General features: G+C 43.5%; 1 protein-coding gene across 2 annotated transcripts in view; it reads left to right on the top strand.

The window, feature by feature from the left end:
- The window catches only part of LOC138265206 (probable cation-transporting ATPase 13A4), a 329,838-nt gene that overhangs the window by 309,200 nt on the left and 3,337 nt on the right, over positions 1 to 17,301 (top strand). For both annotated transcript variants that reach the window (XM_069212758.1, XM_069212759.1), the window contains 2 exons: positions 2,706 to 2,794; positions 11,827 to 11,907. In XM_069212758.1, coding sequence (XP_069068859.1) covers positions 2,706 to 2,794; positions 11,827 to 11,907 — 170 coding nt within the window. The remainder of the gene's footprint in view (positions 1 to 2,705; positions 2,795 to 11,826; positions 11,908 to 17,301) is intronic.

Here is a 17,301-nt window from a genome sequence, read left to right as displayed (position 1 = left end):
GATGCAGGGCACACCTCAGTTCACTCTGTGTGACTGTCTAGAGTGAATAAACAAACTGCCCAACTGCCATCCTGACCCAGACGTGTATTCCACAGACAGGCAGAAGCACAGGATGGTGAAGCAAAGAAATGCCTACTCTCTAAAAGTGGTATTTTTAAACTTACTTTTAAAAAACAACTTTCCCAAAAGATATATTTTACAATATGAGTTCAGAGACTGCAAACTCCATAACTCTTTCTGCTCCCAATGTAAAATTGCACTTAAAATATATTTTAAGGTAATCCCCATGTTACCCTATGGGAGAGCTAGTCCTTGCAATAGTGAAAACTGAATTTAGCAGTATTTCAGTATCAAGACATATGCAACACACTGGAACATGTCCTACGTTTTAAATACACTGCATCCTGACCATGGGGCTGCCTTGGGCCTAACTTAGGGGGGACGTACATGTAGTAAAGGGGAAGGCTTGGACCTGACAAATGGGTGCATTTGCCTGGGCTATAACAGCAGTTTAAAACTGCACACTCAGGCACTGCAGTACTCAAGACTCATTTGACATGCTGAACTGGTGCCAGATGTGCAGAGCAAAAGATTGCTTAATTGCTCTCACTCCTGTTGCCATGATCAGAAATCAGCAACCATCCAGAATATCGTTTTCTGCAATGTCCTTCTTAGTCTAGCATCACATAGGCCAGGGCCCCACTGATAAGGGAAAATGACACTGCACCGTTGGTGGGAATTGGGAACTAGAGGTGACTTAGCATTGCTTGGGTCTGAAATCATGTGCCTGAACCAAGTCATAAATATGTTTGTCATTTAAATCATGCACAAAATATCATAGTCTTATAGGATAAAGTATTTTTAAAATTAAATAAATTCTATCTCTTTAAAGGTTTCCCCCTAATACATCAGATAATGTGAGGTGTTTATTAAACGTGCTAGTTTTTGAACATTAATTTACAAACATTTATGCGTCCCCCTGTCCTGGCAGAGAACTAAGATCCTAATTCTGAGTTAGCAGACAAGGTACTCCACCACAAATTAGATGGAGTACCCTGTCTGACGAACTCTTGGTCAGTCTGCTTAGTATAAAAATATGCGGACCTTATGTATTCTGCTGACAGAGCCTCATTGGTTTTGTCAACTCAATACTTAGTTCCTCTTAGTTCCCGTAAAAACTCAACTGAGTAGAGGTGCCAGAGGAAAAACATTACACCTCCTGGTCTGTTAGGCAAGATGGTGTAATGCAGCTGAGAGCTGGGCTGAATACTTATAGGTTGCCGGCACTCCATCCCCTTGACATAAGTGTGACTATAGAGGAATCCGCACCCCAGACCATTAGGCTAGTTGGCTGCTACAATTAGTGTGGTGTACCTGTTTACTCAGGTAGGGATTACCTGTTCTTGACTCTTACTTCTTGTGATTACTCCTGATTGTAGGGATCCTATGGCCCTGATGAATGCCTGGGACCAGTTCGTACTTCAGAAAGGGCAGCATGTTGGCCTGAAGGGATGGTGTGCCATTTTCCTCACATACCATCCAACTGGTTTTTAATCATACCCAATTTAATAAAGGTGACAACCTGGGTACCATAAGTTATTGTATTTTTATCTCTGTGTGGATTCCCATTACTATCCCTTATAATTTATCTAAGAATTCCCTCCCACTTACCACACCAAGGGGGGCGGGGTCCACCCGGATGGCATTATCCTACCCAGGTGGGGAGAGGTTGCCAATGATGAAGCATGACATGATTAGTGTTTGGCTTCCTCTTCCAGAAAAGGGATTCTTCTTACATGACTAAACGGACATTCTCTACCCGAGAAGGGGTTTTATAACACATTTCTGGGGAGAGGGCTTACCTATAGTTCTCCTGTAAGCCACTGCATCTTGTTGTGATTTAGTAGATGGTGTAATGTCCTTTTTTCAGTCTGTTACTGCCAGGAAAAAGCCTTGCGGGGAAGGGCAGGAAAAAATATTAATAATGACCCCTAGACCATTGAAGAAAACACCAAGGGGGTTATTCTAACTTTGGAGGAGTGTTAATCCGTCCCAAAAGTGACGGTAAAGTGACGGATATACCACCAGCCGTATTACGAGTTCCATAGGATATAATGGACTCGTAATACGGCTGGTGGTAAATCCGTCACTTTTCCGTCACTTTTGGGACGGATTAACACCTCCTCCAAAGTTAGAATAACCCCCCAAGTCTGGTGAGAGTCATTCTTTTTCTTTTCAGAAACAATCTCCCCTTTGTGAGTCTCTATATGGAAATCAAAGAATGTGAAAATGTGAAAATGTAAAAGTTTTGGTGAGTGGCTGTCAAAGCCGACAGCAGTGATCCACCAAACATTTAGTACATTAAATGGAGCAGCTGTGACTGAAGTTACTTTCAATATACATAGCTGACTGCTGGCCCAGCGATCATCTCTGTATTTGATGATTGGAGCACTGTTGCAATGGTGACTCGCCCATTTGTACTGAATTGACAACTATTTAATTTTAAAATCAACAATCAAGACATGGGCTAATCTTACATTCTTATGCCACCTCATTACCGTGTAATTTGTTAGATTTCAGCATATAATGACATTATTGTTAGCATTTTTGTGCTGAGATTTCTTCTCAGAGCATTACTGGACCCTGCAGGGTAACATTGAATATAAAATAAGCGCTACACTCTTCATATTGTCTTTTTGTTTCAGATGTACATTCGTTTTTGTTGGCCGCCCAGATTGCAGTCTTCCTCTTTTTGACATTTACCAACAATGAAGGTATTCAAACTGCACTGGAGGTAAGAAATCATCTCTCATTTTTATATTTATTTTTATATTTAAATAAATATGTAAGCACCCTTGCCCATGTATATGTAAATATACAGTACATTTAGGTGTAGGTGTAGATATATATATGTCTGAAAAGAACAAAATGATAGAGTGATGCTTTAGTTAGGTCATAATTTCAGTGTCAACATTACTTTTTATGCTAAAACAAAACCACTGATATTCACCAGTTATATTTCTAGTAACTATAATTACATCACTCATGACATGTTCTGTAACATTATTGATAACATCATTGCAACATTTGCAATTCCTTAATTGATGAGACCCTCTGTGGGAAGCCACCCTCTGTGAGTGGCTTAGAGTTGGGTGCAGGGCCTGGCATGTGGCCAGCTAACCATAAGCCACGTGTGTGCTTCTACAAGATCAACATTTAAAAAGGGCACCTATAGGCTTTATCAAGGAGTGAGCACAACAATATGTATAAAGCAGATCTATCATCTTCTTCCAAAAATGGCCAATATTTTTAATCAAATGTATATTTCAGTAATTTACAAAATACTATGTTTATTAATAGTGATTATCAGAACAAACTTTTAATTAAAAAACATGTCCGTGATTCATTTGTTTTTCACATTTTCATTACTACATTTTGTGCACGAATAATGTCAAAAGCAATAGAGACATAGATTTTTTCAACAAATAAACCGCATGTCTGTGAGTTTTTAAATACAAATTTGGCCAAGAAAATCCAATCACAAAAACTACACCATGATGCCATGCACTCCAGCAGTAGAAACTAGAGCTCCAGCTAGCAGTGCTTTAAAAAAATATGAAAAGTTCTCCCGGGCTCATGGATTTACTGACCCGGGCCTAAATATGACCATGGCGGTCTTTAGATCACCAGTGTTGCGGTGGTGGTTTGACTATCGCCAAAGTGGTGGTCCGACCGCTTTGGCGGCTGTCTGACCACCACATTCTGACTGTGGTGGCTGCGCCACGGTCAGACCACCAGCACTTCCAGTTTCCCTCCACAGGAGGGGCTGGCGGTGCTGGTTGCCCTAATCCACCAAGGTAGCGCTGCCCTGGGGAGTAGGTACGACCCCCCCCCACCAGATTGTACATGGCAGCACTTGGCATGGGCAGTGCATGGGCCCCCCTTGCCAGCCCCGTTGTGTAATTGTGCGATTGGTACTGATGCACCCTACGCACTGCAACATTGCCGCCTGCTCAATTATTTCTCCCCGCTGACCCAGCGTGGAACTTGTAATGGGGCCCGCAGGAAGGCGGCCACACTGATGGCAACTAGCCCGGGGGAGTTTGGCAGATGGCCGTTTCCATCTGCCAAACTCAAAATGACCCCCTTACTGTTCTTTTAATATTATTGGGGGCTGCTGGACTACACCATCCCTCAAGAGTATTAAAAAAGGCTTGGTGGTGCTCCTCCCTATTCTAGGGGCATCACCAAGATCAAGAAAATAAAATAAATAAAGCACTTGCATGGCATAATGGGGCACTCCTTCGAAGGAGCAGTGAGTAATATTTCACCTGCTCACACCCAACTATTACTATTATAACTCCATTCTTTGAAGACTTTTTTAAAATGAGGGGAGCCTCCTCCCAAGCAAGCAATGTGCCCTAGGGGCCTCATCCCCGGGGTCATGAGTGATGTAAAATGTGGTGTAATTTGCTGTGTGTGTGGCCAGGCCATGCAATTAAACCCCTTGAGTGGTCAGCCCTCTGCTGCACGCTTTCATTTGGCCATGCGCAGCATGGGTTTGGCCATCCATTTCTCCCTTCCCTGATCTAAGAGTGGCCCCTATTCCCTAGTGCCTCAGGTGGATGCCCCAGTGCAAATCACTATGTTGGGATTTTTGGACTGCTGGCGACAGTCAACATCACTCCCTTCTCCCCCCTGATGGAGTTGCCTTTTTTTACCTACTCCCAATGGGCGAGAACAAAGTGGAGTTCTGTGCGGGAAAAGTGAGGGTAGGGTTTATATAACTTCCCAGGAGGTTTACATGGTAAAGAACAATGATGTATTACAATCTGCTTTAAAGGTGAATAATGTTTATTAAATGTTTGTAAAGTACCAAATAAAACAACATTCATGGTAACAACTGATGTTAATGTGAAAACGCACAGGAATGGAAGAAGTAATGATGTGGTGTTAGATGGTTACCCTATGCAGGGTTTGTTTTACTCTTCTACTGCATAGTACTACATCCTTATTATTCAATCTCACTTGATTTGTTTCCCATTCCTGGAAAGTGTGCTATGAAAACAATGTGTATTTGTGAGTTAGTAGCCATGTTGTGTTGTTTAATGGCTGCTATACTGACATCCATATAGTATTGCACTAGAAAATATTTTGTGAACATGCTCGGCAAAGAGGGAATAGTCACATTATAGTTTGAATGATTCTTGTTCCACCCTTGATACCCATGTATGAATTCATTCAACACCCGAAGTTAAGCTCTTCTGTGTATTGAATGGGAATCCTCTGCACAGATCTCCAGCATTAGTAACATTCAATATTATCAGTATTATTTTATTGTACAATTTATAAGCAGTGTAAATTAAAAATAATTTTTTTATAACTTTGTGCAGTTATTTATCCATCTTGGAAACCTGAGTCTGCATTGCCTGGATTTGAACCCACAATCTCCAAAATGCCACATTTCTCAGAGTGCAAACATTTCATTCAGTGCCCATCTCTCCAGCATTATCTGCAGTGAGGAGTGTAAGCATATCTAAATCCCATACCCAAAGTATTAAAGGCTGAATCTCTATTTCCCTCTTGGCACACAAGGGTTTCCAGTAATGAGTGATTATATTGAATTACACTGCACCCGATTAAGTTGAGGTCAGTTGTACAACATGTATATAGTGCAAGGGGTAGTGCTATAAACAAGGATGAATTTAGTCAAAGACGGATGTGTTCAGAGAAATTCTGAAAGTTTAGTAAACTGGCACATTTCAGAGGCTCACATAACTGAAGTCCAGGCTTTTACCACAGTTAAAGCTGTCTGCTACACCCCATGGAGGTAAGGTGGGAAGGACTTGAACAGAGTAGGCTGAAGCCTGTAGGTACAATAGTTCGGCATGACTGGATTGGCAGCATCATATCTATTAAATAAAGTCATGTAGGCCTGTGGACATGCTGGTGGATCACAAAGAGTTGATGGATATTTCAAATACAAAACATCTTCTACCCAAAGCTAGTGGAGGTCTTTCCTGCCCAAGAGATATGCTCCATGTACTATTGGGCCTAACACAAGGTCCACAGTTGCATTCTTTGCTTCTAGAAAGTTCCTTACTATTGCTCATATGCAGTGAATGTTTGTAGTCAATCATTGAATGTTTTACAGGTCAAACTACTAATGATCAAGTGAATTATCTTCCTAATGTGTGTGACAAAGAAGTTCCTGCTGTCATTTCATCTTTCTGGACAACACTTGTTCCATCTACTGTCATGAGATTGTGGGTATTCATTTTTTGTAAATGTTTTGATGTTTAGTTCTTTTTAAAGGTCCACAGTTCAAATGTTGGGTAATTATCTGCAGGACACAGATATACCTGTTCATATTTATAAATAATAAAAAAAATTCTGATGGCTCCCACTAAAAGTGATATCCTTCTCACATTCGATAAATTTAACAGGAGCCAGTGTGACTATGGTGAGAAGTCGCCTGGTGTCATAAGAACAGGGTGATCCCTATGTGCTTCACCATGTAGTTGCAGTGGACAACTCAGAGTGCCTGTGGAGAGTGGCACAGTTCCCTTGAATGGGGGGGGTCTCAGGTTCATTTGAGGGTAGCTGTGAGTCCAACCATGCATGTAGATTGTCTGTTTTGCAATGACCTGGAGGATTCCCCTTGGAAGGAGGTGGAATGCAAGTCTCACTTGGAGATGTAGGGTCTGTGTGGGTGGGTGTGTGTGTCCATCTAGTCCTTGGCAGCCCTTCAGTGGGAGCAGGAGAACCTGGAGCTAGAAGGAATGGCCCAGGTGTCTGCCAGAGGCAGGAAGGGCAAAGGGCATGAGAAACCCGCTCCAAAAGTTTCCACAGTCAAGAGGAGGCTGACCCTGAGGGGGAGGCCTGAAGCCTACAGGGGTACAGGTGGCTGAACTAGGGGAGGTTCTTTAGCTGTCTCAGTGGCAGCAGGAAGGGAGGGGGCACCAGGGAAGCATTCTTTGAAGCACAGAATACATGCCCTACTCTGGAGGGTTTGTGGCAGCAGGCTGCAGACCAGGCATCTGGCAAGGAGTCTGGATCACATTTGACTTACTCGGAGGACGGCCTCCTGTATAGTGATCGTAAGGTTGCTGAGCCTTGGTCAGCCCGTGTGCTGGTGGTAACCCAGTATTTCAGAGGCTTCCTACTGGTTCTGGCTCATGATGTGCCCTTGGCTGGACATTTGAGGAAGGACAAGACCTTTGAGAGACTTGTTACCCACTTTTACTGGTCCCAAAGGTGCAGGCACTCAGATGCTTACTGCAGGTCTTGCCAAACGTGTTAGGCAAGTGGCAAGAGTGTGGGAAAATGCAAGGCTCCCCTCAACCGTTTCCAGTTGTCAGCACCCTCTTTGAGAGCGTAAATATTGACATTGTGGGGTCTCTGGACCCCAAGACAGCCTTAGGCATCAGGTTAATTCTGGTCTTGGTGGACCATTCTGGTACCAAGAAGCCATTCCCTTGAGATCAATCACTGCCCCCGTGGTGGGACATGCATTGATGGGTGTTTTTACCTGCATGGGGTTCCCCAAAGAAGTGATATCTGACAGGGGTACCAACTTCAAATTGACTTATATGAAGTCTCCGTGGAAGTAGTGTGGGGTGACATATAAGTTCACCACTACTTACCACCCCCAAAGTAATGGTCTGGTTGAGAGCTTCAAATGCACCTTTAAAGGCATGAATATGGGCCTGTCAGAGCCCTTGCAGCAGAAGTGGGATCTCCTCTTGCCATGCCTTCTGTTCGCCTACAGGGAGGTACCTAAAAAGGGTCTTGGATTTAGCCCCTTTGAGTTATTGTATGGCCACCCTGTCAGGGGGACCTTAGAGTGTGGTGAAGGAGGGCTTGGAGACATCCCCCGGTAACCACCCCCCCAGGATGTATTCAGTTACATGCTGGTTTTTAAGAACTAGACATCCCACTTCCGGTGGCTTGCCAGGAGAACATGGAAGCAAGCCAGGAAGACATGTGGCGCTAGTATGATCAGAATGCCACTCTGGTTGAGTTCCAGCCTGGACAAAAGGCTTGGGTAATAGCCCCTGTGGAGCCTAGAGAGCTCCAAGATAAGTGGACTGGGCCTTTTGAGGTGGTGGAGTGCAAGAGTGATGTCACCTACCTGGTGAACTTGCGGACTCCCAGGATCCCTTTGAGGGTCCTGCATGTGAACCACCTCAAGCCCCATTTTGAAAGGACAGAGGTCATCATACTCCTGGCAACAGATGATGGGGTGGAGGAAGAGAGTGAGCCTCTTCCTGACCTCTCTCCAAAGGAGAAAGATGTGTCTCTGGAGGGTATAAACCTCTACCCTTCACTGACCCCATAGCACCAGAGGGACAGTCGCCAGGTGTTGGGACAGTTTGCCTTCTTGTTTTCTTTGATCCCAGGGGTCACTCATTTGTGTACACATGATGTGGACACTGGTGACAGTCCTCCTGTATAACATAAAGTTTACTGAGTGGCTGTCAAGGTCAGAGCTAGCATCAAATATGAGGTATCTAAGATGTTAGCATTAGGGGTTATTGAGTTTTCCAGTAGCCCTTGAGCCAGCCCTGGAGTCTTGGTCGCAAAGGCTGCTGATCCTAGTGCCACACCAGAAATAAGGTTCTTTGTGGATTACGGGGGTCTCAATGTGGTCACTAAGATGGACGTGCACCCCATTCCCTGAGCTGACAAGCTCATTGACTGGTTAGGGGCTGCCAAGTTTATAAGTACTTTTGATTTGACCTCTGGATATTGGCAGAGTGCCCTAACTGAGAGGGCTAAGGAGAGGTCTGCATTCTCCACACCAGACAGGCACGAGCAGTTTAGGGTGATGTCATTTGGGATGAAGAATGCCCCTGCCACCGTTCAGAGATTGGTCAACCAGGTGTTGGCTGGGCTAGATGATTTCACTGCTACCTACCTGGGTGGTATTTCTGTGTTCAGCTCCACTTGGGCGGAGCACTTGAATCACCTCTGTAATGTGTTGGAGACCCTGCAGAAGGCAGGCTTCACTATGAAGGTAAGTAACTGATAAATAGGGCAGGGTTCTGTGCTGTACTTGGGACACCTGGTGGGGAGTGGCCAGGTGCTGACCAGTGGTAAGGTGCAAATGCTTCCTGGGTAAATTGTATGTGTATTTGGCTTATTCCTGATTAGCATATTTGATTCACTAGTAAGTTCCTAGTAGAGTGCACTAGAGATGCCTAGAGCCAGTAAATCAAAAGCTATTAGTGTGCCTGCAGCACTGGTTGTACCACGCACATGAATAGCCCTGTAAACATGGGTCAGAGCTGACACTGCAGTGTCTGTGTGTGCAGTGTTGCACTGCCAATATGACATAGCAAGTGTACCCACTTGCCAGGCCCAAACATTCCCTTTTTTATACATGTAAGGCACCCCTAAGTAGGCCTTAAGTAGGCCCATGGGAAGGGTGCAGTGTATTTAAAAGATAGGACATGTATTGGTGTGTTTTCTGTGTCCTGATAGTGATATACTGCCAAAATAATTTTCACTGTTGCAAGGCATATCTCTTCTATGGGGACTGCCTTTAAAGATCCATCGGGAGCAGCTCAAGATGTGGAGATTGGGGTCTCTGAACTCACAATTTAAAAATACATCTTTTGGTAGAGTTGGTCAGTTTAAAAATGCCACTTTTAGAAAGTGGGCATTTCTTGCTCAACCATTCTGTGCCTCTGTCTGCCTGTAGAATCCACATCTGGGTCAGACTAACAATTGGGCTTTTTGTGTATTTCCGGTAGACAGTGACACAAAGGGAGCTGAGTAGTGTTCTGCATATCCTGATGAGTCTCCTGGGCTAGAGTGGGAAGGGAAGAACTGACACCTGCACCTGAAAGGTCTGTGCATGTCCTCACACAATGCAGTCTATGACCACTGGTGTGTGTTTGGGGCCAGGCCTGGGCAAGGCAAGATCTTGTCAACAACAGAGACTTTCCTTTGAAGTTTGCCTACTTCAAAAGGCTGAAAAGCATATAGGTAATGGACCCAAACCCCCGGACTTTTAGAACACTTCTGGATCAAGAGGAACCTCTTCCAAGGAAAAGAGCTGGAGGAGGAGTACTGCCCCTTTGCTGTGTGTGCTTTGCTGGGATGGTCTGCAGTTGTTGTTTCTGCCTTAGAGAGGACAAAGACTGGACTTTGATTTGTATCCTACTTATGAAGTTTCTCCAAGGGCTGGGACTAAGCTTGCCTCCTGTGAAGATCTCAGGGACAGCAAAGACTTCACCTACCAGCCACTGGGTTCACTTGCTGCTGACTCCAACTCACCAGGTGTTGTCTGTTCCGGTTTCTGGACCCTTGAGAATGAAAGCTGGTTGAAAAACAAGAAAAACCAAGTGCACCAACTTCAGACAATGCCCGGACTGACACCGCTGCCTGATCCTGTGTTGGCGTCTGCACCCCGAAGCCGTGGTCCCCACTGGAGTGGCACGACCCCAACTACCATAGCATGCCTGACTCGGCCACATCCCCACTGATGTCCCGTTACTTTTTGAGTCTCGACTGCCATGTCAATGATGTCCATGACACCTGACTCTGCTGCGGCACCTTCAGTACCATGGCATGACTGCGACCCTTTAAGGTAGCCCCACCGTGTCTTGACCCGACAGGCATCGACCCCGCCGGAACATAAGGAACCAACGCTTCGCACCGATGCCACCTCATCTCCACTGCTCTGCAGCAAGGAACTGACGCTTCGGACTGACACTGCTTCACCTCTATTGCTGTGCAGCAAAGGAACTAACGCCACACTGTATCCATTAATGCCTCGTCTCCCTGACTCCGCGCACTGGCTTGTTTCCTCACTTTCACAAGGTTCTGTACCTGGAGGACCATGTGATTCCGTGACTGGCGCCATTGGTGTTGGATTGTTGGGAATTACTCCGTCATGTCACTGTGGTAACACCAAATTGAAGCATTTGTGTTTCGAAGCACTATATTGAAGTTTAATCTTTGAAAATTCATGAGTTTGATTGTGTATATTGGCTTTTTTGTTGTTTTGGCCTTACTTTACTCAGATAAATATTGGCTATTTTTCTGAACTGGTGTTGATTACTTTTGTGGTGTTTTCACTGTGTTATTGTACAAATACTTTATATATTACCTCTGAGATAAGCCTGACTGCTTGTGCCAATCTACCACGGGGATGAGCAAGGGTTATCTGAGCTGTATGTCTCCCTTACCCTGACTAGAGTGTGGGTCCGTGCTTGGATAGAGTGCAAACTGGCTGCCAAACAGAGACCCCATTTCCTAACAATCACTTTCACACCACTTGAAAAAATTGCTCCTGGCATGCCAATGAAAGATCAAAACAGTCTAGACCCTCCCTCCACCCCTCAATGAGGAGCACTCCACAGCAGCAAAGAGCAAGCCACTGGATCCAGGGACAAAAGACAGGAAGAAAATGAGGTAGATAGTAGAAACCACATACTCTATACATAGAGGTCGGACATTGAGACTTAAGTGTAAGATCTTTTTAGATATAAAGACCCAATTTTTTAAATGCTTTCAATCTTTGTTTTAATATTTAAGTATTAGTCATTACAGCAAACACTTGAGTTAGAAAAAGTTCTAAAATGAATATTTGAGAATATTTTTACGTTTGAAAATATTTTTATATCATTTTAGAAATCTAACAAAAAATGCTCCCAGGCACTAGAGTTTGCAGAATCGCAAATTTCCCTATTTTCGGAGAAGAACACATGACTATATATTTACTCACAAATATAACAATGATTGTTTTCTAGACATATTTAGTATAGGTTGCAGATAATTTCACATAAACTCAATCAATGTGTTTTTCCCTTTTAGCTTGTTTGCACTCCCACTCATTGGAGGACTACATTGATCATAATGCTAATTGTGTATTGCATTGCAGTCTACACTGTGGAGGTAAATGATTTGTTCTTCTTAATTTGCTTTTCCCAAAAGCATACTTGTTACTTAAGGTAATAAAACTTTAATGAGCAGGGTTTTTCCCAATGTTTGGCAATATTGATGGTGTGGTGGAGGCAATTTCATGTGTATTGTTGGTGTTCAATGGGTTTCCCGGATGCACCAGAACATGCATTGTTTCATTTCCTGAATACTCAGCACAATAGAGCGGTTGTACCACAAATGGTGACAGATTCACAAACTGATGTCTCTTTTAGTTGTCTCTTACTTTTGTCTTCGGTGTATACTATTTCTGAACATCTGGGCCTGTTTCACTGTACATTTTCTGTTAGTTGCTGGCCTTCACCCATGTATCAGGATAAATTATGTCTTACAGTTCGAGGTAAGCCATGCATCTTTGTGAATCACTTTAGGGAACTGATGTGCAATTTGCATGTAAGACTAGAGCAAGACTTAATTACACTCAGCTGGTTTGTGATTCAGGCACATAATCCTCTGTGAGTAAGAACCAACATAGTGAAGCTGGACTCATTGGACACTGTCCACTCATTGCATCCTGAGTTAGGTCACTGAGACAGCGGCAGCACTGGACAAGGGAAAGGTCTGCCAAGAGGCCAACACAGATCAAGGTCTCAGGCATGCACACTCATTCCTTCTGCAATAGAACCCCAGAGGAATTTCACTGGCCCTCCTGCCGCAAAGAGCCGTTGCCAAAAAGACTAGGCATCAAGAGAAGAAACAAATTCTCAGGCAGCGTACAGAAGAAAACATTTGAGGTATGCCCGGAAGGGACAAACCTGTATGCCAGTTACTATTGGTAGCTGTAGGGACCAGCATTATCAAAAAACAGACTGATCAGATGGCCTATAGCTGACACAAGAAGGTGTTTATGACTGAGACTCAATGGCACACAACCTGCCTCTTGATATTAATCACCTAGAGACAGAGAGCAAAGCACACAACAGTGTCATCCCACCCAGGTGAACTCCTCAGCTAGCATTGATGTGAGTACATCTGTATGAGTCCAAACCTCCAAGAGGACGCCATACTAATAGCATCTTTTCTCATCCTAAACTTAGTTTTATTTATTCTGCACACATGAATGCTGCACTTCTGCATCTCTTTCATTACTAGATATGTTTCTGGACACCTTTGTAGGGCTCAATGTAGTTCCATGCCCACCAAACCGTGGGTCCACACATGTGGGCCTTAAGTATTTCATCAAAGAGCCCCTGGTGCCTCTGTCAACAGAATACTGCCTTCCATGGCCCATAGGAATACGGGCCATCTGAGGAAGGAAATTACACTGCTCACTCTATATAGAGTGGAAGGTGTCATGTCTTTTTTTTCCTGTCTGTCCCTGCTAGAGAAAAGACCCAGGGTAAGGGATATGCTTAGTTTTTTGATCTTCACAAACTGCACCACATTAGAAGTGAAATATAGGGTATTCTTATACTGTGGATAAGATATCTACCCTGCTTTGAAAGAGTATCTGTCTGCCAAACTCTAAATAAGGACCATAAGTATTTTTAAAGGTGTTTGTACTACTATACAGCCAAGCTAGCAAAACTGTAAATTGATAATTAGATTGTACATAATACTTTTGTGGGCATTGGCTTCCTTCACACATGTTTTGGTTGTTTTTTGTCCAGAGCTTTTCTGATCATGGACATAAGGTTACAAATTAACCTTATGATGATTGAAAGACCAGGGTCTGGTGTGTCTCTTGTTCAGTGCTTAGCTATGTTTTATTTTGCATCCACCGCAGAACACCATTCAGTTATGACTTATAGAATAGAAGCCTACACCCAGAAACATCATGCCTTACCCAGGAAAATATGTTTATGTATTGAGCATTTTTAAAATGGATTGATGGTGTAAACATTTGTGATGATGTTCTAGTACAGCATCCAAACAAAGGTGTCCTCTCACATATCAAGAACAACGAATGTTTTAAGGCAGAGGCAAAGTGGAAAACAACACCCTCCTGCTAAAGAGATAATGGTATGCATAAAATATATGGCTGCACATACTAGGTATACACTGTGCTCACTCAGGGATTGGTGGCTATTAAATTAAAATACTCTTTCTGCCTATTTCTCAGTCCTTACTTAATATCACACTCTCTCTTCACCCTTCTCGCTCCACCCAAATCACTCTACCTTTTCTAAATCTATCCCACTTCTGTCAATACAGTTCTCTCTATCTCTACTCTGTACATATTTTGACAACTTCACCCTTGTCTCTCTTGCTGTCTCTCTCTGGGCCACCTCTACATCTCTGCCTCTGAACCTGTTTCCTGCCTCAACACTCTGTCTAACTCATGCCTTAACTCACTTTACATCTCACTCCAAAGTTTCGACCTCAACTGTCTGTATCACTTCTCTGTCTACTTCATATCTCCCTCAAACTCAGCTCTCTCTATCTCACTCTCTTCATCTAGCTACACTCTATCTCTCTATATCTCTTTATACTCTCTCGCTGCACTCTACCTCTCCATGCCTCACTATATATATATATATATATATATATATATATATATATATATATATATATATATATCCAACTTCTATCTTTCTCTCTACCTAACAAGTCTCTAAGTGCCTTATACCCTGTTACGTGTATTTGTAAAACACACTATCACCTGCAAGGATATTCAAGCACTGAGCAGGAGTTTGTGCTTAATCCTGCCTCTGGTAGAATGGTTAATTAAAAAGTCAGGCCTTCAACTTCTTGCACAATTCAACAGGACAGGAGGAGGCTCTGATGTGGAGTAGAAGCCTACCCTACACGTAAGGAGTGATGTAAGAGAACGCCATCCACCTGTTGTGACTCTGGTGTGGTGTGATATGAGTTATATGTGGGAGGTTGACGATGAGTCTGGCTGCAGAGTTCTGGATAGTTTGTAATCTTCTGTTGAGGTGCTTGGTGATCTCAGCACGAAGGGTGTTCCCCTAGTCCAACTTGCTGATGACTAGAGTGTGAGTGTTACTTGGAAGCCATGTGAAGCTCTTCCTCAGCATCTTCAAGGTGTGGGAGCAGGATGCAGTGACAGCGTGGACTTGTAAGGTCATGTTTAGTTTGTTGTCAATGATTATTCTGAGGTTCCTGGTGTGGCTGCTGGGTGTGGGTCCGAGTTCAGCAGGTGTTCTTTCCGAAGATCAATCCCTCTGTCTTGTTGGTCTTTAGCTTGAGACAGTTGATTGTCATCCAGATAGAGATGTTTGTCATGAAGGTGGTGAACTTGGTTCTTGTGTTGAGGGCATTGTTTGAGAGGGAGAGTATGAGTTGCATGTCCTTAGTGTAGGAGGGGGTGTTGATGCCATGTGCGCAGATGACGTTGGCAATGGGGATCACGTATGCATTGAAGAGTACAAGGCATTAACTTCACCTCTCTCTCTTCCCCAACTGCCCCTGCCCTTCACCTTCTTTCTCTCTCATCTCACTTCTACTCCTACTATTCCGCACTATTTTTCTCTATGTTTCTCTCTGCCTCGCTACTCTCTTTTAATTCCCTATCAATACATACCTCTTCTCATTTTGTCCCTTCTATTTTTCTCACCACTCTCTCTTGCAGTCCTCTATACTTCGCTCCCTACATCTCAACCTATACCTGTCTCTGTTTTGCCTTCTTTGTAACTTCTCTTTCTCACTTCACTCTTTTCTAGCACACCCCTCACTGTAGCCAACCTCTTTCTCTACATTTACTTCCCCCAGTCTTGAGCTCTCTAACTGTCTACTTCACTCCTAAACCTTACCTACATCTCTATATTATTCCTCTATCTAATTATACCTCTTTCTACCATCATATATCTTTCTGGCTACATTAACTTTCTCTCTTTCCCTTACATGTGTCCCTAACTCACCGATCTCTCCACCTTATTGATGTCTCTACTTCATTTTCTTCACTATAGTGTTCTTTTTACAACTCCTTCCTTCTTTCTCCAGTCCCCCTCTATGGTGGTGCTGCTACCATTTTCCCAGACAGTCTTACAGTCTCCCTTCTTCCCGGTGTTATTATCCTTTTTCAAAATCATGACATTGTTCATTTCTTTATTCCCTACTTCAACAATCACTGCAGCCTACCATTTGTGTCTCCTTTTCCTATTCTTCTCTGGGACTTTTTCACACCCTTTTTGTTTGAATACCTCTAAATTCAATCTCTTGCAGGACCTGAACTTTTGACTAGAAATCCCTTCTGTAGGGAGGTCTTCATCCTCATTATTAAATACTATACAGGTGGCCTATCTGAAATCATCACTTTCCCTCTTTTGTTGACTGTCACTTGTGAACCTTCTGACATTGGGCCACTTCTCAACAATTCTGATTACAGATGTTTTAGTACTCATTAAACATATTACCATCAAACAAGCCTGCCCTTCCTCTTGGCTCAGGGGTATAGTCCTGATTTAATCTTAGCCAAATGCCACTCCATAACACTTGAAAGGGATTGAAACTTCAACTGCTCTCCTGGCTACCACCTTCAATGCACCGCTCCTGTAAGAAATGATGAGAGAGCCCTCAAGACTCCACACTTTTCATATTATTGTGCTAGAATTACAAAAGCCATTAACTCTTCTTGTAATATCTTTATTACAGAACCTTGTTTACCTCCTTAAAAACATGTGTCTATTGCCACTTCCTAAGAGCTCCACGAAGCTCGCTCTGATTTCCCCCATCAGAAAGGGACATTGCTCCTAACTTTTTTTCCACTCTGGCTACTTCCCAGTCTCCTCTCCCAAACCCCATTGTTGCCCATACCACATATTCCCTATTCACTGTGAGATATATAGCTTCTCTGCTCCACAGCATACAATCAGGCTATCCACCTGATGCAAAGCTCCCTTCTGTAATCCTTGAATCAGGCTCACACATTACTCCTAAGCTTGCAGACCTTTGCAACTCTTCTTTCAATCCAGCCATAGCCCACCTGCCAGATATTCTTCCTTGGTCATCGCTCTTCCTAAAATACCCTTCTGCTGACACTTCAATTCGGAGTAATAATTTTCCCATCTCCTTCTTGCTCCACCTCTCCCAAGTTCTGGAGAAGAAAATTAACCTTTCACCTTTTTGAAGCTCATCATCGTCTCCATGACTCCCAATTAGAATTCAGGCACCTTCACGCATCATGTCTGAGTGCAGTGGCTGATGATCTCGGTGTGATATTGGATCAAGGTTACTGACACCTAGAACTGTCTATCACCTTCAACATCGTATCTTATGTTTTCCTACTCTTTGGGCTATAGCCGGCGACTTGGTATCCAAAACAAAGCACAGTCCCTAATTTCCTCTTGTTTCATTGTTCGGACCCAGGCAGTACATTTACCCACTTCTGCTCCATATCTAAATGCCTACCTTATTGAGTGAGCCAGGTTCCTCATCAAATCATGT

This window comes from Pleurodeles waltl, chromosome 11 (genome assembly GCF_031143425.1).
Source record: "Pleurodeles waltl isolate 20211129_DDA chromosome 11, aPleWal1.hap1.20221129, whole genome shotgun sequence".
NCBI lineage: Eukaryota > Metazoa > Chordata > Amphibia > Caudata > Salamandridae > Pleurodeles > Pleurodeles waltl.
The sequence above is the reverse complement of the archived record's forward strand: the minus strand, read 5'-3'. Positions and strand labels throughout refer to the sequence as shown.